The sequence below is a fragment of the Lissotriton helveticus genome, chromosome 3_2 (genome assembly GCF_964261635.1).
Source record: "Lissotriton helveticus chromosome 3_2, aLisHel1.1, whole genome shotgun sequence".
Taxonomy (NCBI): domain Eukaryota; kingdom Metazoa; phylum Chordata; class Amphibia; order Caudata; family Salamandridae; genus Lissotriton; species Lissotriton helveticus.
In genome coordinates this window covers 283,285,626-283,311,604 of record NC_136062.1, presented here as the reverse complement: position 1 = coordinate 283,311,604, position 25,979 = coordinate 283,285,626, and the positions used below count along the sequence as shown (strand labels likewise).

The window sequence follows — 25,979 nt, the reverse complement described above, 5'->3', positions numbered from 1 at the left end:
CCAGTATCCAACAGAAAAGGCTCCGACACACCTGATGTAATCACCTCAACATAAGGTCCACTCTGATCTACTGGAACTGAAACAACTCCCTCTCTTTGTCTATGGCTGTCCTAGCAATCGTCACCTTCCATATCCTCACCTTCTGCATAGTAGTCATCAGCATAGTACTGAGTCGTCCTACCAGACGCGTTATTCTGCTGATCAAAACTATTCATTGAATTTTGAGGAGGAAATGGACGTGCGTTCTGGGAGAGTCCTCCACGCCCTCTACCTCTAAGAGCTTGTGGAACACCCTGACCTCTTGCGCTAGAAACACCATTCATGCGCTGTAACAACACAGGGCAGCTACCTTTAAAATGACCCTCTTCTTTGCAATATGCACACTGATTAGGGCCTTCCCATTGGCGGTAGACATCCATGACAGACTCTAACTCATATCTTGTAGGATTGGTAACCCATCTATGTGCCAAGTGGTCCAATACTCCCTTCTCTCTAGAATCAGGCAGTTGGCTACGCAACTGCTTATGCTCTGAAGCGGGGTCGGGTTTAATGACCCAAAGAAAGGAGACAAAAGACTAGTAACAGTGTCCGTCATTCTCTGTCGGACAGAAGGAGAAGTTGACAGAACAGGAGATAAAGCGGACTGAGAAGAAGCTAGTGTAGGAGCAGTAGCAGAGGAAGCAGCAAGAACAGGTGGAAAAGTCATATGTATTAAAGACGGAACAGGTAGCAAAGTCGGCAGCCCTTGAGAAGGCTGCACCAGAGGAGTAGGAGCCAGCTGAAGAGGAGCTGGCGGCTGTGCAATAGTAAGAGGCAAAGCAACCAGAGGTTGCGCAACTAAAGGTTGCGGAGGTGCTGTAGCACTCTGCGCATAAGGGGGTGGCGAATTCAACAAATGTGACAATAAAGGATCTTTCTCAAGTTCCTTCGTTACATCTTGCTGAAGAGGTGGCAAAACTGGATAGCATTTATCAATCGCCAGTTTACGTTGCCTGCTCAACTGTTCACTCGCTTGTTCCTCTTCATCATCCTTGTATTGCATAGCAGCTTGTATTATCGAGATACCCCTTTCTCTTTTATTTCTCTTCGCTAATTTAATTTCTTTTTGTTTGGCTTCCTTTCGCCATAGGCGGAAAGAGTCAAACATCGACGGCCGGGCTTTCTTCTTAAAGAGTCTAACCTCGCGGAGGAGCTACGCTACGATCTAAGATGGCTGCTTAAGCTCCCGGCTCAATCGACCTCCGCCGGCAGCTCGCATATCCTGTCATTTATCCTTTACCTACGCCGGACTCCCGTGTGTATGAAGCTCGCTTGATACCGGTGGTGCAATCCCGGACTCCCTAACATACTGGGTGGTGGAGTTATGTCGTGTTCCATTTTCGGCCTACTCCAGGGCTGAAGCCGGGACCTCGATTTCTAGCCCATCCGGGCTGGAATTGATCAACAGCGGCTGTGGAACCAGTGTTTCGTCCGGTCTTCCGTACTCGGATCTTTTTCTGCATCTCCGATCTGCAATCCAGTTACCAGCTGGCACTGAGGACTCGGTCTCGTGACACAGGGTGTGCATCGTGCGCCGCGGTCGGGGGGCGCTCGCCCGGAGACCCTGCTGGGGACGGCGGTGTTGAAGGGGGGGCCCCCACGGTCGGCGAAGGTGTCGTGATCACCAGCTGAGGAAGCGCCTGCTGTTGCCATCGGCTTCGTGTGTGCCTGGAGCCTCGGAAGTGAGTCTGGGGCTCGAGTCCTGCTTCGTCTCTTTGGGGGGGGGGGGAGATGGAGAGGACAGATGGCGCACCATCGTTGAGGTCCGTGATGGCCGCCATTGGGGCGCTCCACTCCCAATTCACAGTCACGTATGACAGAATGTCAGAAACGCTGGGAAATATCTGCTTGCGACCGGACGATGATGCTGCGACACACGATCAGCATTCTGTGGTTCCAGTGGAAGATTTGGCCTACTGTTCTGAGGTTCCCGCACGGCAGCCTGACTCGGCTCACGTCGATGATTTTGGCCTCGTGAATGTTGCACCTAAGACCGTAATTAGCTTTCCCGGTATGATTCCTACTCGGCGAAACATCGTTGCCGAAGGTTTTGATCGCCAAGAACAGTTCTTTAGTGACCGTCGGAGAGGTCTGCTTATCTCCTTCATCTTTCCCCGTTGGTCCTGTGGATGCCGCCATCTTGTATCCTGTCCCCGGTCCGATTCAGCTGCTTCGAACTGCTATGGACGTTTCGATTACCACATGAATACTGTGGCTTGGGTGGCATGGGTTTTCATAAAGAATCGCACTGGTCAGGCTGACTTCATCTTGTATCCTACCCTAGATCCGATGCCACTGCTTTGTACTATCTGGGACGCTTCGCTTTCTGCGAGATTGCTGGCTTTGGCGACGTAGATTATCGTGAAGGACCGAACTGTCATGGTTGTCTTTGACTTTTGGGGTTGGCTACGCTTTGTGATCTATGCCGGGATTGTACTGTGTATCTCACTGGGAGTCGGGTGGTTTTGGTTGAGGTCCTCCCCATATTGGTGCTTAATACTTGCTTTTAATAATGGACAATATGTTTTGGGGAGGTCGCTAATGGCGGGGGGTATAGGTGGCCGGGAGTATGTTTGTTCTTCTCCTCCTCCGCTTTCTTTATTTCCCTTCTTTGGGGTGTTCCGTGGCGACAGGCACGCTGTTAGTGGGGTAGGCCGTAGCCATTACAGGGGTGCAGGGTGGCGGGTGTTGGGGGGGTTTGTTATTTTAGTTTGTTTTGTTCTATGGTCCCCTTTCTTTCTTTCCTCTTTCTTTGGGTAGGGTTTTTCCTCCCTTACAGTAGGGTTGGCTGTCTCTCCTTATCTTTTTTCTTTCTCTGTTAGGCGTCTATACTTGCCTATACCTTACTGTCTCCGGAGGGTGGGTTTTCGGGAGGGTGTGCTCGCTAATCGCTTGCTATTACATTGTCTTTTATTCCTCGTCAGCCTCGGCGGGCATAGTGTGCCCAATGTTCATATTGCTCATCACCTGGACTTGTTTGCACTGCGGGGTACCTCCCCCCCATCTCTTCTTAACTTCATGTTATGGTGTGACGCCACCGATAGTACAGCCACTTCTGATTCTTTATAACTTTAAAATGAAACCTTTGATATCCTTCTGCGTTGAGGCATATACAATCACATGCTGTATCTGTATTGTCGATATTATTTGGTCGTATATACGTGCATGACTCCTGATCTGATTCCTGTGTTTGCGGCCGGCCTCTGTGGTTGTAGGCCTGCGCTTGTCATACTTTGATTAACTCAATAAAGGTTTAAAAAAAAAAAAAAAGAGTCTAACCTCTAGGTTATCTAAAATGTCAGTGTCAAAACTACCATATCTGGGCCATTGTAGGACACCGACCTTCTTTGTGTAACAAATCCATACTTCGTTATATGCGATGGGGCCCACGCCATGCTTCACATAGAGCTCATAGGTTGGAGTTCCAATTGGAGGAACCGGACACGAGTCCTCCAATCGGGAATCCCTATTATAACCACAACAAAACAAATTTCCAAGTCTGCTAAGACCAGGCATCTTCGCTCACTAGCCTAGCTTCAAACTTCAAGGGAATATCAAAAACGATAGTCTCGTGAATACACGAGTCCCTCGGCTTTGGTACTTGCAAGTTCCAAATCAAAGATCCCAAGGGGATACCCAAAAACTAAGGACTGGGAGACGCTCCACTCATACTTAACTGAAGTATCGATGACGTCACCAGAAGACTCGTCTATCGTCTCGCTCTACAAATCATCAAAGGGTCCAAGACAGGGCGATAGTCAGGGCAGCAGTCCTTCGTAGCTGTCGGAAAGCGGGGAACCTCGCAGCAAAGACTTTCGGACCACGACGACATACAGGGGTCGATGAAGTGGTTGGCCTTCCTCCAGAATTTTCACACAAAGCTCCTCACGAACCTCAGGCTTGGACAGGTACCGCTGAAATCGCCCAACGTTGGGCGCCAAATGAAGTACCGGGTTATTTAGAACTCAGCGATGCCAGGGGACACACCCGAAGACTTCGGATTCTCCTGTCTCAGACTACAGAAACACAGAAACTTCTCGGTGACGTCAAAGACCAAATTTATTGGCTGCAGCCAGTAACAGGTATCCTAGAAGTACAACACAGTGTATGTTCTCAGGAGACTGCTCAACTTTACAAAGCTAGTCATCCCTTTTTATACCAAATATTATGCTTCAGGCAAACATTCCTTATTTTACAGTTGGCCATTCACATGTTTTCACGACAAAACCGCAGAATCATGATGACAAGCCCATTTTTCAGTTTGTCCAGCCCACAATCAATCTTTAGTCAAACCCAACATCAAACCCAACATTCTTCATCAGATAGGTCGATCGAACCCACCATAAAAATGGGCACATCCCCATCGTAAACGGACCATAAAGAAAGGAGCAGAGACAGGTGTGAGCAAGATAAGACATAGCTGTGCGTAATAAAAGGGTTTGATGGTGTCTTGTGTCTTGATCAGCAATCTTGATCAGCTACTGGGAAAGGAACTGGCTTAACAAGTTTGGCTTCAGGCAAGAGGGTCGCTCGCTCAGGTCATTCTGAAGTCAGCTAAAGTGTACGTGTGCTTCGAGACTCGTTCGGCCACTGTCATCGGCCTATGTGAGGGGAACCACAAAATGGCTGCCGTACACAAAATGGAACCCGAGGGTTCAGAACAGAAACTCTGATTTCACGGTGATCTCGTCACTCGAATATGACGAAAATACTTGTACACCTTACACTCGCCATTTTCGGTCTGATGCTACCAAAATCGTCATGGTACGACGATTTTTATGAAACGGGTTCAGAATTTCAGTACCTCAGCATGTCCTGATAGTGAAACACTGCCAATTTCGTTTTTCTCTATTGCAAGGCTATCTGCTCCCATGGGCTAGAATGGACAGTTTGCTTATAACATCTTATAAACATAACTGACCCAGGGAACAAGATAGGAAAGAAAAATGCTACTTACCAGTATGCATCTGTTCTTAGTATGTAGAGCTGGAGATTCGTATACTTTTGCATAGATCTCCATCTGGTGTTGGGCTCGGATGTTTGAACTTGTTTTTGTCCTGGAAGAAGTCTTTGTAGTCACAAGGTAGGTGACTCCTCCCTAGGAAGATAGCGCGCATGGGCATTGACTCCATCCTCAGATTGTTTTGCCATGAAGGGTTATGATGGAGTAGTAAGAAGTAGAAAGAGCTGTCCATGTGTAATGTATCTAAGTAAGATAGTACTGGAACAAATAGCGGTATGCGGGTAGGCGTATACGTATCTGAAGCTCTACATGCCAAGAACAGATGCATACTGGTAAGTAGCATTTTCTGTTCGAGGCATATGAGCTGCAGATTGCATACTTTTGCATAGACTGTACAGCAGTTACCCCCTTAGTGGTGGCTACCTGCATCTGTTGCAGCGGTTTGAAAAAGGGTTCTTAATACAGGCTGGCCCACACTTGCTTGTTGTTTTGCTTGCACATCTACACAATAGTGTTTTGGGAATGTGTGCGCAGTAGCCCAAGTTGCTGCTTTGCAGATTTCATCTAGCAGAATGTTCCCTAAGAATGTCATGGAAGCCCCTAGTTTGCGTGGAATGAGCTCTAGGAGGAATGGTTAGTGTACGTTTGTCCTTGATATAGCATATTTGTATGCTTTTAACAATCCACCTAGCAATTCCTGCTTTTGGGATGGTGATTGTCTTTATGAGGTGGGGAGAAAGCCACAGAGTTGTATGGTCTTTCTAAAGGATTTTGTCGTTTCAATGTAGTAGAGTATTGCTCTTTTAACATCTAAGGTGTGAAGAGCATGTTCTGCCACTGAGTCTGGTAGAGGGAAAAATACTGGGAATTCAAAAGACTGGTTGAGATGGAAGGCAGATACGACTTTGGGTAAAAATTTAGGGTTAGTCCTAAGAACCACTTTGTTTTGATGGATTTGTAAAAATGTTTCCTGTATGGTTAATGGCTGGAGTTCACTTACTCTCCTGAGAGATGTGATAGCAACCAAAAAGGCTACCTTCCAAGTGAGGGACTGTAGTTCGCATTTGTGGAGCGGTTCAAAAGGGGGACTCATGAGTCTGGAAAGGACCACATTTAGGTTCCACACTGGAGAGGGCAGGACTCTGAGTGGGATTATTCTTTTAAGTCCTTCCATAAAAGCTTTCATAGCTGGCGCTCGAAACAAAGACAAATGATGTCTGTTTTGGAGATAGACTGCTATGGCAGCTAGATGTAGCCTAATAGTTGTATATGGTAGATTACATTGTTGTAGATGCAAGAGGTAGCAGATAATGTTCTGAATAGAAGCATCTAGTGGATTGATGTTGTTGTTTGTGCAATAAATGGCAAATCGATTCCGTTTTGCTGCATAGCATGCTCTGGTGGTAGGGCATCTGGCTTCTTTAATGATATTCATACAGTCTGGCGGAAGATTTAGGTAGCTAAACTCTAAGACCTCAAGTGCCAGATCGCAAGGTTTAGTTGATTGGGATCTGGATATCTTATCTCTCCATGGTTCCGAGTGAGAAGCTTGGGTGAGAGACGTAGTTTTTGATGAAGTACTACTGATAGTTCTAACAGGGTTGTGAACCATGGTTGTCGGGCCCATGTTAGAGCAACCAGGATCATTTTGAGGGAATGCTGTTTGAGTTTCCGAACCACTAACGGAATGAGTGGGAGAGGCGTAAAGGATTAAGCAAATTTGCCTGACCAGTTCATCCATAGCCCATTGCCTTTGGACAATGGGTGTGGATACCTGGACGCGAGAGTTGGGCTGTTGGACCTGGCCCTTTTTGGCAGGTTCACCCCGAAACTTTTTGCTTTTTCCTAGCCTGTTTCTGGAACCTGGTGTTGGTGATTTTTGGCCTTGGTGCACTTTTTCACTGTGGTACAGTGTAAAGTGTGTGAGCTCTCTGTGTATGTGTGGTGAGTGACCTGCCCACCCATAGGAATGAATGGGGAATATGTATGCCCATGGTAGTTCCTGATGTGTGGGGGAGTGCAGGGTCGAGTTTGGTATGTGCGAACTCGTGAGAATGAATGCTGCGTAATGATGTATGCGGCATGATTGTGTCTAGTGTAGGAGTGCCACTTTTAGAAGTTGGCATATTTGTGTAATTTGTGTCTGGCGTGTGATTGGCTGAGGCTGGCTGGTGAGCCTGGCTCCAAGAGTCTGGGAGGGTCTGCCCCGGTGGTGAATGGAGTGTTTAGCATGCTGATGTGAGGGGAGGAGTGGGCCTGCTTGTGGATTGACCGTCTGGTTTGAGGGTCCTGAGTGAGGCTGGGTTTTCCCCACACAATGCTGGCTCCACCCCCTGGGGTGCGTCTGATGTCCCTAGCCTGGTCAGTGAAAGGAATTCCCTATAACCAGTTCTAGCTGGTTCTCACACTGCCTGCACCCTGCTAGACAAAGGATTTCTCTGTATAAAAAGGGGCTGTGTCCCCTTCCAAAATGTTCTTGTTTTTGGACTTGAATCCTGCCAGGGGCGTGCTGCTGCTTGGGCTCAGGGGAAGGCTTGCCTCCCTGAGCCCTGCCCAGCCCCTGGACACCTGATGGACTTTCCTGGATGCTGGAGGACTCTTCTTTGCAGGGAGCTGTTTTGCTCCACTTTTACTCCTCCAGGACTGCTGGGACCTTTTTGCTTGCTAGTAGTGGCTGCCCAGGACCTTGTCCTTGAATCCTGAGCTGCCTGTGACCCTTCTTGATGCAGGGGTTACCTCTGAGGACTTGTGAGGCTGTCCGTGCCCCCAGCGCGATGTGAGCGCTTTATTGGAGCTCTGCAGCGTGGAGCTGCTCCCGGTCCTGCTCTTTGTGCCTTGCAGGTGCCTACCCTGCTTGGCGCCCGATTCGTGCTATGTTTTTAATTTACGGGTGCCAGCACGTTTATTTAGGTATTTAAGGGTGCCACCCCACTGCTATGTTATTATTTGCCTGTAGAGGGTGCCCACCCCTCGTTTTTCAGCTGGTTAAATCACCGCCGCGGCCCTCCGCGAAAACCGGAAGTCAGGCAGGCCCGCCGGGACAGAGGCGGGGCCTGCACCTACCCAGGAAGTGACGGGGCCGAAAGGGAACCCCCGGGGATCCTCGCCGGCTCTCTCTGGAAAGTCCCGGTCCTGAGGTGGGGGACCGGGTGAAGACCGGCGCAGGCAGACAGCGGGGCTCCCATGTGAGCTGGGAGAGCCCCGCGAGGAGAGGTGATGGCGGCAGAGGGGGCCCGAGGCACATTGTTGGTGCCTGGCCCCCGCCGCGGATGAAACCAAGACCGGAGACTGCCTCCAGGCCTACAGACAAGCCGGTGAGTGGGGCAGCTGTTTCCCGTGTGGTGGAGGGGGCGTCGGGACACACTGTCGGTGCCCGCCCCTCCAGAGCAGCACCAGAGGAGTGTCTCCGCCGTCCCGGTGAGTGCGGGACAGTTTTTCTGCTTTGTTTGCAGAGCGGCCCCGGTTGCCAGGGGGGCCGCTCCAACCAGTGGGGCATTTCTTTATTGAGAGCCTGAGAGGCTCACGGGGCAGACATTGCTTGGAGCCCCGAGGCCCCAGTGGGCCGTTTGTGATCTCGAGTCCCCAGAGGGGGGACTCCTCGTCCACGGAGCATACTTTTGCTTGGAGTCCCCAGAGAGGGACTCCCCCCATCCAGGCGGCATTTTTGTGTGAGCCCCGAGAGGCTCTTGGGTGCCACAGTTGTTTTCAGAGTCCCCAGTGGGGGACTCCAACGTACGGGGCATACTCGTACTTGAGCCCAGAGAGGCTCATCGCCCATATTTGTTTTAGAGCCCTGAGAGGGGCTCAGGCGGCCCATTTGTTGACGAGCCCCGAGAGGCTCATGGGGGCTTATTTGTTCAAGAGCCTGTGTGGCTCCTACCTTTTGGCGCAGTTCTGTTCAAGGACTAATGAGAGCCCATGCCCTAGTTTTATTGATGTCCCAGCTGCCCAGCAATTTGTGGGCACCTGCCACGTTTAGGCCCCTGACATTGGGACACAGGGCGTCCTAGCCCCAACAAGGCCAGTTGGCCTAGGGACTGCCACAGGTGGTGGCTTATGTAAGTTTGTGCGCAATTGTGTGGTTTTATTGCACCTCTGAATGTTTTTAGGCATCATGTGTTTTTGCGCTATTGAGTTGTGTTCCCTGCACCTCTGAATGTGTTTTGATGCATCATGTGCCTTGTTCTCACACCGCTGAATGTATTTTTATGCATTATGTGTTTTCTTTCCTTACACCTCTGAATGTTTTAGGCATCATGTGTTTTTCCTTCCCTGCACCTCTGAATGTGTTTTGTTGTTCTTTCCAGTACAGGTGGACCTAGTGAGGTCCTGGTTCCCTGCGTGACATTCTCCTAAGGTGGTTAGGGTTGCGTAGGTGGTACTTACCTTTTACCAGTAGTGACTGGTTGTGTGCTATTCTTGCTAATTTGTGCTACAGTGATTTTATATCCTATATTCTAATTTCTGACAGTATTTCTATTTCTAAAAGTGTTGATTCTGACAGTGGCCCATGTGGCCCTGTCTTGTGAATAATCCCTTGTGAATATTGCCCGTGCCAGTTGGCACAATGTACATGTGTGATTTCTATCTGATGTGATTTTGACAATACAGAAGCTATTTTTATATAACCTTGTGTGGAGTTCCTTTTGTGGTGTGCCTAGGATGTTGTTGCTGTTGTGTGCTGGCGCAAATGCTTTACACATTGCCTCCGAGTTTAGCCTTACTGCTCGTGCCAAGCTACTAAGGGGGTGAGCAGGGGTTATCTTGGCGTGTGACTCCCTTGCCCTGACTAGAATGGCGGTTTCTGCCTGGCTTTGGTGTCAGCCTTAGCCTACCAGAAATAGCCAGTTCTAACATGGGCATTTTGCGTTTTGATGTGTGGCGAACAGATCTATTTCTGGGTGGCTCCACAGCTTTGCCTAGGAGGTGAGTTGAAAAGATTTTAACGCTAAGAAGATTGCTAACAATTCCAGGTAGTTTATGTGGAATTGTCTTTGTTGGGTGTCCATGTGCCCTGGATGGTATGGGTTTGCAGATGAGCTCCCCAGCCGGTGAGCGATGAGTCTGCTGTTAGCACTGTCTGTGGAACCGGATCGAGGAACGGCCGTCCTTTGCAAAGGTTTTGTGTGTTTAACCACTGCAGATAGCGATGGGTGCGGGCGTCCACCACCACCAGATCTGTCAGCTGACCTTGAGCATGGTTCCACTGATGCCAAACTTTCCTGTAAGGGGCGCATTTGGAGTCTTGCATAAGGGACGAGGAGAATGCAGGAGGACATCATCCTGGTTAACTGCATGAACACTTGCACTGAAATGTTTGGATTAGAGCCTTTATGGCGCTTATCCTGACTGGATTGGGGTATGCTAGAGCTTTTGAAGTGTCTATTGTAGCCCCCAGGTATTGTTGCATATTAGACTGTTGGAAATGGGATTTGGCGAGGTTTAATGTGAATCCCAAACTGTGAAGCAGTTGAATTGTCTTGTGTGTGTGTTGCACACAGATGCTGTGTGATTTGGCTTTTATGAGCCAATAGTTCAGATAAGGGAAGACATGAATGTGCTGTCTACTTATTATTATTATTTTTTTGCGCTGTCTCCTTAAGTGAGCTGCAACTACTGCAAGGCATTTGGTGAAGTCTCTGGGTGCTGCAGTGACCCCAAATGGTAGGACTTTGAATTGGTAGTGTTGACCATCTGTCACAAACCTGAGATATTTCCTGTGAGCGGGGTGAATGGGAATATGGAAGTAGGCGTCCTTTAGAGATCTAGAGTGGAGAGAAAGTCGCCCTGTTAAAGTAGTGGAAGCACCTGTTGTGGAGTGACTATGTGGAAGTGGTCTGACTGAATGTAGAGGTTTAGTGGCCCGAGGTCCAGTATGGGCCTGAGAGAGCCGTCCTTTTTTGGAATTACAAAGTAGAGGGAGTAAACCCGTGTGCCTTGATGAGGCAAGGGGACTGGTTTTTATTGTATGTTTTTGTAATATAGAGAGAACCTCCTGTTTGAGAAGTTTTAGATATTCCTAGGACATCTGGTGCTGTCTGGGAGGAATGTTGGTAGGGGGGGGTGGGGTTGGGGGGGGTAGAAATGAGTTCCAGGCAATAACCATACTTGATAATTTGTCTTACTCACTTGTCTGTTGTGATGGCGTTCCAGACAGGTAGGAACTGTGAAAGACGTCCCCTGACAGGAGTGGGATAATAGGGGGGGAAGTGGAGGGAAGTCACTCTTTAGTGGTAGGGGTTGTTGCTGCTACCTCTTCCTTTATTATTGTTGCCTCTGTATCCTCTGCGAAAGTATCCTTTAGGGAATGTTTGAGTGGGGCTTTTGCAGGCGGAAGAGGGCTGTTCTGAACCCGTGGTTTTGAGCCGGCTCTGTAGAAAGAGTGGCGAAAAGAGCCTCTAGAGGAAGGGAACTGTAAAGCCCCCATAGACTTGGCAGTCTTGGTGTCCTTTTTCTTCTTTTCTAGGAATGTGTGAACTGTAGGCCTGAAATGATGTTCCCGATCAAACTGCTGGTTTAAAATAGCAGTCTGCACCTCCGGCTTGAATCCAGAAACTCTGAGCCAGGCGTGTCTGCACAACAAGACACTAGTATTGATTGCGCGAGATGCGGTATCAGCTGCATCCAACGCACATTTTATTGAGGTGTTGGTAATTAATTTGCCCTCCTGCCTTTTGCTTGTATTGGTGGTCAGGAAGGTGTTCCATGAGCTTTTCAAGCTCGTCCTAGTGGGCTCTGTCGTATCTGGCCAATAAGGCTTGGGCATTGGCGATACGCGAATGGTTTGCAGCCTGTGGCGCAATACACTTCCCTGATGAGTCAATTAATAAAGGTGTCGACTGTACCCTGTGAGTTTGCCTGCTTATGTGCATTAGTTACCACAAGGGAGTCCAAGGGGATCTGACCTTTAGTATAAATTAGGTCATTAGGAGCTGCCTTGTATTTTTTATCCACCCTGGGGTTGAGAACCCTGGCTCTGACTGGGTCCTTAAAAACTTCTGGGGCATGTTTCATCAAGTCTTTTAACACTGGCAGGGTGCTTGTTGTTTTTTGCGAGGGTCTCTAACAAAAAATCTTCTTCTGGGCAGCTCTGGTGATTACTTGCGCGAACCTAGTGTTGTCATCTGGTGGTGACGGTTTAGATGGATGGATGGTGGTGACGGTTTAGATGGATGGACATCCGGGTCATTATGTGGGTTGGGGTCTGTATTGTAGTCTTCCCAAGGGTCTACATTATGTGGGATGGTATGTGAACCATCATTATCATCCCCCCTGTGGATCTATATCCCCACCTACATCATCGTCATTATCTGACGTGAGGTGAAACTATAGGTTGTGGGGAGTGTGGAGGAGAAATCAATAAGTGTGGATTAACTGGATGAGGAGGAGGTGGTGGGGAAGTGTTCGTGTCCATGTCATATCTCTAGGGAGGTATTGAAGGTTCATCTGTAGTGTCCAGGTTGCTGTTTTTTGGCGGCTTGGTGACTAGTTTGCCCGGGTTTGGATCAATAAACAAAGTCTTTTGTTTTGGGTCTGAAAAATCAGGCTGAGTGGGCAAAATGTCCTTGTTCAGTGCGGAAGATTTCAGAACCGAGCCTTCCTTGGACGGAGTCTGAGTGGTTTTTCTGCTCCGAGGCTTTTTTAAGCTCCAATGGAGTCAGAGTCCTTTTTCGGCTCCGACGACTTTTTGGAGCCGAGGTCTTTTTCGGCTTCGAAGATTTCTTCGGTTCTGAGTCTTTGTCCTTGGTATGTTTCGACACCGAGAGCTTCAATGAAGAGTCTTTGCCTTGTGCCTTCGGTGCCGGAGAGGACTTCACTGCACCGGAATGGGTATGACTCCAGCCAGAGTCGGAAGGACAGAGGGCGGGGCGTCTAAAGTATGTTGTTGGGGTCGACACGAACCGGAAGGCGAGGGTGTTACCGGGGCCTTTGGTTTGTTTTTGGGGAGAGAGGTTTCGGTACTCACGGACCGCAGAGCCGGGGTGACTGTCTCCTCTTCAGCGTCAGAGTCAGCAGCTTCGGAGAAGTAGATGTCTTCTTCGTCACCGGATTGTTCCTGTTGGATTTCGGGATCTGCTCTGAATAGGTCCGGAATCGAGCTGCTACCGCAAGACATTTCGTGATGTCGAGCCCGATGATCACGGATGGTTTTCTTCGAGCTGAACGATACACAGGCCTTGCAGTTCTTTTCTTCGTGATTGTACACCTTGTGCAAGTTTGTGTGTCGGTACTTAGCTCCACACCTGGGGCATTTTGTGAAAGGACTCCTTTCCATTGACTGCAGGTGTGGTCGGCACAGAGAGGCTGAATGCCCCGCGTTGAATATGGAGGTCGAGAACTTTGTTTGGAAGATGCGCGTCAAAAAGGGAAACGTGATCGAGACAATATTGTAGAATGGGGAGAAGTGCGCGTCGAGGGGGGATTCGAAACTGATATCGGCCCTGGAGCGCGGCAATGTACATCCGAACCGGATGGTGGAAAAAACCAATCTGAGGATGGAGTCAATACCCATGCGCACTATCATCCTAGGGAGGAGTCATCTACCTCGTGACTACACAGACTTCTTCCAGGACAAAAACAAGTGCAAACATCCGAGCCCAACACCAGATGGCGATCTATGCAAAAGAATAGAATCTGCAGCTCATATGCCTTGAACATTAAGTTTAGTATGCCTGAACTCAGAATGTTAAAGTGTATCTTATAGTGGGGGTGATTTTACCATTCTGTGTTTGAAATTACCACTTTTAGAAAGTAGATATTTTCTTGCCTAATCATCCAGTGTGCCTGTGCTAGGTTTGTGTATTGCATGTCTGGCTTGTGAGTGACACGAGCTGGAAGAGGGCTGCGGCTCCAGCAGTCTGATGAGTCAGGGCTGAGCTGAATGGGACCTGGGCTTAATTTAGAGTAGGGGAGGAGATTTCCTTTCACCTGCCTGGGCCATGTCTGCTTCCAACAATGCTGTCTTCACCTCCTGCCAGGAAACTGCACCAGAGAGGACAGAGCTTGTTGTGGCTGGGTACAGACACTCTCTGCCTTCAAAGACAAAGGATTTGTATGTATAAAAAGGGGGACCCAGACTTCAGAACTTTAGATCACTTCTGGGAAATCAAGATGAACCTTTGCCAAGGGGAAGAACCAGAGAAGCTGAAGGAAGATTATTGCCCCTGTACTGTTTGCTGTTTGGGTAGGCCTGCAGTGCTTACTGGTTGCAGAGGAAAAGGAAAAAAGGACTTTTCTGTCTGCTTTGTCATCTTGAGGAAGGTCTCCAAGGGCTTGAAATTGAGCTTGCCTCCTGTCTGAAGTATCAGGGACACAGAGACTTAACCACCAGCTCTCCTGAATTTCCATGTTGGGAATTCCAACCTCCTAAGAGGTGCCTGCTGCTGTTTAGGACCTCTAGAAACTGTTTGTTGTTGGGAGCTGGAAGATCGACGCAACGAGGAAGAAGCGTGTCGCATCCGCACCGATTCACCGCCGAGTCACGGAGAAGATGAGTGCCGCATCTCCACCTGGTCCCAAGGCACAGCAGAGCCACGGAGAAAAAGCGTGCTGCATCTACACCGGGTCCTGATGCATCGCTGGGAAAACCATCGCAGCACCTGCCATACAGCTGCACACGTTCACACATCGACCAGATCGTCGCATCGCACCACCATTTTGTCGCATGGCACCGGATTGTCGCCACGCATTGCGGCGCCATCTTGTTGCATCATCACCGGAACACAGTAAGAAACAGACGCAACCTCTGCTCTCTGTTAAGGAACAAACGCATCACCTCCCCTGCACTGCAGTAAGGAACAGGTGCCCCGCCACCCCGAAGCAAAGAACCGACGCATCACCTTCCCTGCGACCCTTTTGTTTGTTTTGCGTGACGCAGCTAAGGTACTTTGTTGGAAAAGTGCCGCATTTACAACTTGCATTTAACTGACTATTTCTACCATTTAAGAACTTTATTTTTGATACTGTATTGTCGATTTTTGCCGTTTGGTCTTGTTTGGATAAAGATTACTTATTTTTCTAAACTAGTGTGGTGTTCATTTGAAATGTTTTCACTGTTTTACTGTTGTTCACAAATGCTTTACAAACTGCCTCTGAGATAAGCAAGCCTGCTCGTGCCAAGCTACCAAGGGGGTGAGCAGGGGCTATTTTAGGAGTGTATCTCCCTTTCCCTGCTAGAAGCAAGGGTCCCTATTTGGAATAAGGTGCAAACCATTACCAACTAGAGACCGCCATTTCTAACAGTTAGGCATCTGCCTCTTAAAAGTTCCGAAGGGTTATGAACAAACCTTTTAAGAATATTTATTTTTTAAACCTTTATTTTCAGTTTATATCAAAGTAACAGTGCAGCATCAAGATAGAACAATTGCAATACCTGCAGACATCAATGTTTTAACGGTCACAGACCGTTGGGAGTTTACTGGAGTGGACTTCACCAATTGTTTTGTACAGAGTGAAGATTTAAGTGTTTGTGCCGCACCTGTGGACATTTTATTTTATGACTCAATTTTGTATTGCATTTTAAAGTTATAATACAGACTGCAACAATCAACAATGACTATTCTACGTTTCCTTCTCCATTCATTTGACAGTGCTCAGCACAATCATGTAAGGAAGGAATGATTAAGACTCCTTTAAAATGGCTCAAACTCCGGGATACAAATATGGGATGATATGGTTCATTCAGCATGATATGATCAACAGTGCTCTCAACAACTGTGGGTACGTAATGCGGCTACAGTTTCTTGCAAAACAGTCAAAAATTGGAACCCAAACTCAAGAGAAGGCAAGTTACCCACCTTTGATGCCATACACAATGTCCTCTATTCCCAAAATGTTACAGAATCTATGATAAAAGTCTTGATGTATGGTTGCAGATAGCCACCACATTAAGACAGGAAACATGATTTACAAAGAAAAACAATATATTGACCAGTTCAAAGGTCCTCTTTTTGGAACACCACTTAATCACAGACATCTATCTCAGCATAATGTGACATGGCTTTGGAGGACCCGCAATTCTAGAATTTCCTCTTTTTGCCCACAGTATCCCCTCCCAATATTCTCAAACATAGGGCAACTGCACAAGATGTGGGTGTCTGTTCCCACCTCGTTGTAGCCTCTCCAAATTTCCTCTTGTTTGTCTTTATTCATTGCTAGCAAGTATTGTGGGGTAAGGTGCCAACTGATCAGGATTTTACTTGATTTATTTTATGGTCATTGAGATATTGAGAGCATGATGTTGACTGGAGACACCTCCCACTTGTGGACTCCCTCAAGCAGTACTGTTTTCTGGTGATTAAGGATAATATCTACTACAGGTCTCGTACCCTGGCCGCACATCTGCTTTATGCATCTGCCACAAACAAGTCATCACAGAGGATCCATGCCCTTAAGCCTTATGTAAGTAAAATTAATGCTAATAAGAATATAAAAAGAGAATGCCTTGTCTAGACTTAGAGCACTCCATGAAGCAAGAATAAGGGCAATAAAGCTCAAAACAGAAATCCTGGAAATAAGGCCGAGCCTCGGTGAGCTTTGTGAAAAGTATAAAAGTCATTGCTTTTCAATAGCTTAGGACCCAGGAAAAGGAATGAGTCAGCTATATGAGCACTTCTTGTAGTTATACCAATCTCAGAAAAGCGAGGTTCCGAAAGACAGTCACGGGTCGTCTTGATAATGGTAAATTGTTGAATATGAAGATACTCAATCTACACTTGGACACTTAACAAGTTATAGTATGTCACAAGCTAAATTAAGCTGCAATATTTAGTATGTTGTTTCAGTATACTTTTAACAATATTACACACAAATATCTTAGAATGCTTCCATAAATGAGAAAGCATAAGGAGTAAATTAGTTTTTATGTATCCAGTTATTTACAACATATATATTTAGAACTAGTTTAAAGAAACAGAAAATACACAGCATCATTAATCAGTTTGCAATATTCAACTTACCTCTGAAAAAAACATGGATAGAATGGCAAGGCTGATCCAGTGGATAATTCCTACAAACTGTGACGCGCTTGAAACTGTAACACAAAACGTCGTCACCAAAATTATTACAATATCATATACAGAGTCACTATCTAACTTAACGAATGAGCCTGAAATTTATCAGCAGGCAAATAGTTACATAATAGTAGCATTTGGCATCTAAAACATAAGGAATTCAGAATGTTAGTTTTCATTTTGGGACAAAAGTTTATAAAGTTATGTTTTCCTCAGAAACTTTTTCCTTTTTAGGTGATAAAATCCTCTACTCAGCTAATAAAATATATGATAAAGAATCCTCAATAACAGCCTTTAGACTATCATGAGAGGAAGTATCAGTCTCTTCCCATTAAGGATGCTGTGCCCACCCGATGGTTGAGGTGGAGACAATGAGATTATGGGCGGTAATGACTGTGCACCCACCCTACCCTTTGGTGGCACTCTAAACATTATTGCAGAATTTGCTTCCTAATTTATAGGTGTATGGTGGGGCCAAGATGGTGGTGATTGGCAACATTCTCATAGAATTTTCTGTAATCCCAGAGTAGGATATTAGCAGACATTCAGAGACCTAAGGAGAGTGGTGGGAGTGGGAGGAGGGCTTCCTAAATTGGTGTCCGGCCTAGTACTCATAGAACCAAAGATAGTTCAAGAGACATTCTTAGTGGTGCAGGCAGATATCACTGGTGGAAGCACTTCACCAGGCTCTGGGCCACCTACAAGAGTGCCGTCTATTCATAAGATGCACTGGTGAAAAGATTACAGTGCTCCTGTATATCATTATTATTATTTACAGAATTGGTTGAGTGCATAGCCACCCTAAGGCATCCCAGCGCTAGCAGCATAGAAGGAGGACACTGTAATGTTGATAATGAGCCAGCTTGAAACGACCATATTTTAAGAAGCTTTCGAAAAAGACTGTGGCAAGACTGAGCGAAGGTGTAGGGGCAGGGTGTTCCAGAGTCTGCTGTATTGTAAGAGAAGGACCTGCCTCCACTTCTTACTCTTTTGGTTTTGGGAATTACTGCTAAATTTAGATTAGCTGAGCGGAGTCATTTCCTGCGGCAGTAAAAATAGTAATGAATGAGTCATTTATTAAAGGGCCCCTCCCCCTTAGGGTCTTATGGGCTATACACAGGGATTTAAATGTTATTCTTTCCAAAATTGGTAGCCAGTGTAGGGTCTTCAAAGCAGGCTTAGCCGACTGAGTTTGAGGAGTACCAAGCAACAAGCAAGCAGCACAATTCTGAACAAGTTGGAGTTTCCTAATGGTTGACTTAGGTGCTCAGGTAGAGAAAGTTGCCATAGTCCAAACGGAAGAGTACCTACGCCTGAACCATAATTCTCCTTGCCACCATGGGAAGGAGAGGACGAACTTTCAGTAGCAGTCAGAGAGTACTGTGGCAGACTCCTGCCAATTTCACTGCTTGGTGGTCAAATTTAAAAGACTTATCCAGCCAAACGCCTAGGCTTTTAACCCCTTCCCTGCGGCGGCTATTCCGCCGCAGTGCTAGGGGGCGGGAGGGGCCGCGCGGCGCTCCGACGCTGCTGACGGCACCGCTCTGCCACGGCCCTCGGGTGGGCTGTGCTTGTGACGGAGCAGTTCCGTCAAAGCCCCGCCCGCTCTTCAGAACACTCAGCGCAGGCGCAGAATTCGCACCGCGCAGGCGCGGCGAGCGGGCCGTGACGGAACCGCTCCGTCACCAGCACAGCCCACCTGTGGGCCGTGACGGAGCGGTTCCGTCAGCAGCATGGGAGGGGTTAATCTTAGTGCTGGGAGTCGGTGCAGGGGAAAGACAGATTGGCCATGCAAGTTTAAAATCTGTTTTAATTGTGTTGCCCGAGAGCATGAGTTCTGGTTTTCTCAGTTGAGCCTGAAGCAGGAGTGTTCTATCCATAATGCCACTTTCTCCAGACAGGATTCCAGGTCAGAAGGGAATTCTGAGAGCAGTTGAGGGAAACAACCAACTGCGTTTTGTCAGCATATGTGACGATTTTAATCCCAAATGGCAGGATGATATCAGCAAGTAGTCTCATGTAGACATTAAACAATGTAGGGTGCAAAGATGAGCCCTGGGGCACTCCACACCTGAGCCATAGGGTCCTAGAAATGGAATCTCCGTCAAAGACCAGGAATGCTCTACCATCTAAGTAGGACTGGAGCCAGGTAATAGCACCACCTGAGACACCAACACCCCCGAGTCTGTTTAGAAGAATGTCAAAATTGACCGTATCTAATACCAAACTTCGATACAGGAGGAGCTACTGATCAAGGGTGTTCTTAGATTCATCAACCATGGCAAGAAGAGCAGTTTCTGTTCCATGCTGAGGGCAAAAACCGGTCTGGGACTAGGGCAGCAGACCATGGATTTCTAAAAATACTGAGTGGGTCGTGTTAACCTACTTTTCTAATGTCTTACAAATCACCAGAAGCAGAGAGATGGGACGATAGTTACCCAAGACATCGGTGTTTAGGCTCGACTATTTGAGTAGAGCTTTCACCATGGCATGTTTCCATGGTGAAGGGACTTGGCTGGTAGAGATAGAAAGATTTATCACCTCCAGTAGGACTGGGGGTATCACGTATTTGGCTTTGCGAAGGAAGTGAAGAGAAGCCGGATCGAGGGGGGAGCCAGATTTTATTTGGGAGAAGATTTCTGATAGAGTATACAGATTCATAATTGGAAGTTCCTCAAAAAACTGCTCAGGGTAAAGCAGGGGCTTGTTCGTTAGTAAGTGGTCACTGGGACAGGGAGAGCCAGGAAATGCATTGTATAGATCTTGAATCTTTCCATGGAAAAAAATCAGCAAGTTCATTACAACGTTCTGGTAGTATTCCAGGAGATGGGAGCTCTAGGAGATTCAGCGCAATGTGGAAGATTTCCCGAGAATCATTAGATGCAGAGTAAGTGTTTCCTCATAATAAAGCGCCTGTGCTTTTTATTTATTTCAGTTTGGTATCGTTTTATAGAGTCTCTATATTTCTGTTTACTCAATTCATTGTAGTCTTTCCTCCACGTCCTCTCCAATCTTTTACAAGCTTGCTTAAGTGACCGAAGCGTAAGGTGAGTCCCACAGTGGTATATTCTCTCTCACCTTTTTGTAGCTGGATTTGACAGGGATAACTGTGTCCAGTGTAGACTCTAACCAATGAGTGAATTATTCCGAGGCTAAGGTAGGGCTAGAGTCTAATTTTGGTGTTGAATTTTAAGAGCAGAGCGCCAAGGATCTACAGGAAATTTGGACCAAGGGCGGGCTCTCCTGCTAATAGATTCAGTAGCAGCGGGTTGAGCTGAAGAGTACATAGAGATAGGGATCAAAAGATAATCCAACCAAGGCAGGGGGATAGGGTCAACCACCGACAACTCAGAGCTGTTGATGGAAACAGGGTCTAAGTATGGCCTTTCTTTAATGTAGGGCCGTTGACCTTTTGTATTAGCTGAATAGCTAATAGGTCCTGGACAAGGCCGAAGGCATCAGTTTTGTTTGGATCATCAAAATGCGGGTTGAAATCCCCTAAAAGCGTAATGTTGGGGGAAGAGCTTGCTAACGTGGCCGCCATTTCAGGAAGAGATTTAAGATATTGCACACCCAAACCCAGGCAGCGATAGATTAAAACTCCTGAGAAGGAAAGAGTGGCGGAGAGTGACTTAGCAAGGAATAAGCTTTCGCAGTCTGAAATAAGGTTAGGCTTGACACAGCATTCAAAGGAGTTTTTGTAGATAATAGCAATGCCTCCATCTTTCCTCTTATCACGATCTTTTCGCTGGATGTTGTAACCAGGGGTAAGAGTTTGCACCAAATCAGGATCAGAATCCTTATGGAGCCAGGGTTCAGATAAAAATAGAATATCTGGTCGTTCTTCTAAATATATATTAAATTCAGGGGAGTGTATTGGTAATCATCTAAAGTTTAATAAAAACATTTTGAATGTATATGATGTCTGAGAGTCAGGCGGCGCCTCTAGAACAGGGCACAGACTGAAAGAGCAATGGGTGAAAAGAGAATCCTCATTAGATGGGTACATAGAGTGGCAACAGATATTATAATTTCTAAACCTCTAAAACAGAGTTAAAGAAATAGGTTACAGTAAAGACAGATAGTAATAATAGTTATGGGATACTGGATGAGAGCTTAAGGTAAGATAGCCAGGTTCTTATAGGCTTAATGCAGAAGGTAATTAGGTTTCATCTCGGTAAATTATATAATACAAATGCAGTCTCACATTTAAATTAGCAAGAATCTTGCTAATGCAATAAATAAATGTATGTACCATCACAGCAGAACTTGTCTAGCAAGTCTAACCATAGCGTTTTTGTAAATGGACAGGAATATGGCCCACACTAATTACCAGCAGTGGAGATTAATTCAAGTACTATACCCATCCGTTTGTGTCTTGCACTTTCTTTAAAATATACACCTTTTCCTGGGTGCAGGACACCGGGAAAGTCAATGTGCTACCCCAAACCATGGAAGGAACTCTCCACAAATAACCTTGCACTGTCCCTTGACCCCGTTTCCAGGCAGGTCGCTCCCCACGCCGCGCAGCTCCACCTGACTGCGCCCGTGCTCCTGTGACCAGCCGCTGCCTCTGAGGGTGTTCGAGGCACGCCTCCACCCTCTGGCTACCACCTGTGCCTCATCTCTGGTGGCCAGTGGTAGGCCTTAGGTTTGCTCTGTGCCCGCTCGCTTTTTGCCTGTGACCGCTGTTTTTGGATTGCCTTTTGTATTGCTTTGTGACTGTATTTGCCTTGTGCCACTTGTTCCCTGCCTTTGCCTGTGCTTGTTTCCTCCCTCTGTGCCCGTTCCCTCGCCGATCCTGCTCCTCGCCGCTGCGTCCCCTGCGGCCCTGCCTCCACCCCGCCCAATTGCTCTGTGCCCGCTCGCATTTAGCATGTGACCGCTGTTTTTCTGTATTACTTTTTGTATTGCTTTGTGACTGTATTTGCCTTGTCCCTCTTGTTCCCTGCCTTTGCCTGTGCTTGTTTCCTCCCTCTGTGCCCGTTCCCTCGCCGATCCCGCCGCTGCGTCCCCAGAGGCACCGCCCCCTCACCCCATTGCTCTGTGCCCGCTCGCATTTGGCCTCTGTGACTGCTGTTTTTCTGTATTGCTTTTTGTATTGCTTTGTGACTGTATTTGCCTTGTACCTCTTGTTCCCTGCCTTTGCCTGTGCTTGTTTCCTCCCACTGTGCCCGTTCCCTCGCCGATCCCGCTCCCCGCCGCTGCGTCCCCTGCAGCCCCGCCCCCGCTCCATTGGTCCACTCCCCCCACCCAGCTGCTCCTCCCTACCACCGCCCCTTCTTATGGCGGCCGCTGCGCGGCAGTGAGAGCGACCCTTGACCCCAGGTCGCTCCCCACGCCGCGCAGCTCCACCTGACTGCGCCTGTGCTCCTGTGACCAGCCGCTGCCTCTGAGGGTGTTCAAGGCCCGCCTCCACCCGCAGGCTACCACCTGCGCCTCATCCCTGGTGGCCAGTGGTAGCCCTTAGGTTTGCTCCGTGCCTGCTCTCTTTTTGCCTGTGACCGCTGTTTTTGGATTGCCTTTTGTATTGCTTTGTGACTGTATTTGCCTTGTAATGAATAAATATGAGGGGGTGCACTCCTAATGCTCTAGTTAAACCAATAAATTTTATATAGGGTGCAGCAACACGCAAGGGTAGTCGGCCCTCGCTATATACTCAGACGAAGTTACAAGCACAGAGACTTGAATGTGTTGCGCACTATTCACCTGGTGTGAAAAACACCACTCTGTATACCTTTAGGAAAATCAGGGTTTACTGATATTTATTTCTCTCTTTTCATCTTTCTTTGCTTAAATCATAATTAATCGTTATACCAAAACAACATTTTTACATTGTTTCATCACAATGATTATTGCTTATATTACATCATGTACTTGAAAAAGACACAAAACATGATTACAATCACATATATTCAATTATTCAGTATGTCTTTGCCGTTGCCCAATGCATTTCGGAACTTGAAGCAGTTCCTTCATCAGGGGCTAATCTGTGAATGAAACATATAATATATACATCAAAATACGTGAGAATATAACAGGATTCCAACAATGGTTCATATTCTCATAATTATCCAATAAAACTGACAATGAAGTCATTTTAAATGTTAGTGTCAATGATCACCTGACAACCAAATTGTGAGGGAAAGTGTTGAATGTGTATGTCCCTACCTGCCACAGGAATAAGATGTCCTTAGGCTTATTATACACCAAGTGGACCAACTGAAACCAACAAAAATGTGCTCTATTTACATCCAGTATCCACTAACTCTTTGCGGATAATGCATGGTACTATAATGTAACTGTCCTTACCTTCCGAAAACCACACAAACTTTCAGAATCTAAAAGAAAGTCCAATTGGTCGCACACTGCTTGTCCTATCAGCGTGTTGCCCCAAAGCATTGTGGTCCATGAAGTAAGCATCAGCGGGTGCGCCTCTGCCAGGGTCTTGTCGCGTTGGCCATCCCTGGACAAGTGTTTCGAGGTTGTTACCTCTCGTCAGCAGGGAATAGGCATGTATGTAGGGGTGCTGCGTAGGCTGCCAAAAAATATCCTCGGGTCCGGTACCACTCGTGGCACGCAGGTGCGTAACCCGGGCTCGTCAGCCCCACCAGCTCAAGGGAGCTTGAATACAAAAGAAAGTCCAATTGGTCGCACATTGCTTGTCCTATCAGCGTGTTGCCCCAAAGCATTGTGGTCCATGAAGTAAGCATCAGCGGGTGCGCCTCTGCCAGGGTCTTGAGCAAAAAATCACTGTCGCGTTGGCCATCCCTGGACACGTGTTTCGAGGTTGTTACCTCTCGTCAGCAGGGAATAGGCATATATGTAAGGGTGCTGCGTAGGCTGCCAAAAAATATCCTCAGGTCGGGTACCACTCGTGGCACGCAGGTGCGTAACCCGGGCTCGTCAGCCCCACCAGCTCAAGGGAGCTTGAATACAAAAGAAAGTCCAATTGGTCGCGCACTGCTTGTCCTATCAGCGTGTTGCCCCAAAGCATTGTGGTCCATGAAGTAAGCATCAGCGGGTGCGCCTCTGCCAGGGTCTTGAGCAAAAAATCACTGTCGCGTTGGCTATCCCTGGACACGTGTTTCGAGGTTGTTACCTCTCGTCAGCAGGGAATAGGCATATATGTAGGGGTGCTGCGTAGGCTGCCAAAAAATATCCTCAGGTCCAGTACCACTCGTGGCACGCAGGTGCGTAACCCGAGCTCATCAGCCCCACCAGCTCAAGGGAGCTTGAATACAAAAGAAAGCCCAATTGGTCGCACACTGCTTGTCCTATCAGCGTGTTGCCCCAAAGCATTGTGGTCCATGAAGTAAGCATCAGCGAGTGCGCCTCTGCCAGGGTCTTGAGCAAAAAATCACTGTCGCATTGGCCATCCCTGGACACGTGTTTCGAGGTTGTTACCTCTCGTCAGCAGGGAATAGGCATATTTGTAGGGGTGCAGCGTAGGCTGCCTAAAAAATATCATCAGGTCCGGTACCACTCATGGCAGGTGCGTAACCCGGGCTCGTCAGCCCCACCAGCTCAAGGGAGCTTGAATACAAAAAAAAGTCCAATTGGTCGCACACTGCATGTCCTATCAGCGTGTTGCCCCAAAGCATTGTGGACCATGAAGTAAGCATCTTTCGTTTATATTCAAGCTCTCTTGAGCTGGTGGGGCTGACGAGCCCGGGTTACGCACCTGCGTGCCACGAGTGGTACCGCACCTGAGGATATTTTTTGGCAGCCTACGCAGCACCCCTACAAATATGCCTATTCCCTGCTGACGAGAGGTAACAACCTCGAAACACGTGTCCAGGGATGGCCAACGCGACAGTGATTTCTTGCTCAAGACCCTGGCAGAGGCGCACCCGCTGATGCTTACTTCATGGACCACAATGCTTTGGGGCAACACGCTGATAGGACAAGCAGTGTGCGACCAATTGGACTTTCGTTTATATTCAAGCTCTCTTGAGCTGGTGGGGCTGACGAGCCCGGGTTACGCACCTGCGTGCCACGAGTGGTACCGGACCTGAGGATATTTTTTGGCAGCCTACGCAGCACCCCTACAAATATGCCTATTCCCTGCTGACGAGAGGTAACAACCTCGAAACACGTGTCCAGGGATGGCCAACGCGACAGTGATTTTTTGCTCAAGACCCTGGCAGAGGCGCACCCGCTGATGCTTACTTCATGGACCACAATGCTTTGGGGCAACACGCTGATAGGACAAGCAGTGTGCGACCAATTGGACTTTTGTTTATATTCAAGCTCTCTTGAGCTGGTGGGGCTGACGAGCCCGGGTTACGCACCTGCGTGCCACAAGTGGTACTGGACCTGGGGATATTTTTTGGCAGCCTATGCAGCAACCCTACAAATATGCCTATTCCCTGCTGACGACAGGTAACAACCTCGAAACACGTGTCCAGGGATGGCCAACGCGACAGTGATTTTTTGCTCAAGACCCTGGCAGAGTCGCACCCGCTGATGCTTACTTCATGGACCACAATGCTTTGGGGCAACAAGCTGATAGGACAAGCAGTGTGCGACCAATTGGACTTTCGTTTATATTCAAGCTCTCTTGAGCTGGTGGGGCTGACGAGCCCGGGTTACGCACCTGCGTGCCATTAGTGGTACCGTACCTGAGGATATTTTTTGGCAGCCTACGCAGCACCCCTACAAATATGCCTATTCCCTGCTGACGAGAGGTAACAACTTCGAAACACGTGTCCAGGGATGGCCAACGCGACAGTGATTTTTTGCTCAAGACCCTGGCAGAGGTGCACCCGCTGATGCTGACTTCATGGACCACAATGCTTTGGGGCAACACACTGATAGGACAAGCAGTGTGCGACCAATTGGACTTAACTTTCAGAATCTGTAAGATAATATCAACACTCAAGTTAACCACACAGACGTGGGGCTTTGTCTCAAAAATATATGCTGGTTAAATCTTTAGCCGCAGTGGCTTACCTCAATCTCAA

General features: G+C 47.7%; 1 protein-coding gene across 5 annotated transcripts in view; it reads right to left on the bottom strand.

Annotated features, from left to right (window-relative positions):
- The window catches only part of TMEM266 (transmembrane protein 266), a 795,378-nt gene that overhangs the window by 440,477 nt on the left and 328,922 nt on the right, over nt 1–25,979 (bottom strand). For all 5 annotated transcript variants that reach the window (XM_078685229.1, XM_078685230.1, XM_078685231.1 and 2 more), the window contains one exon: nt 16,960–17,033. In XM_078685229.1, the coding sequence (XP_078541355.1) occupies nt 16,960–17,033 (74 nt within the window). The remainder of the gene's footprint in view (nt 1–16,959; nt 17,034–25,979) is intronic.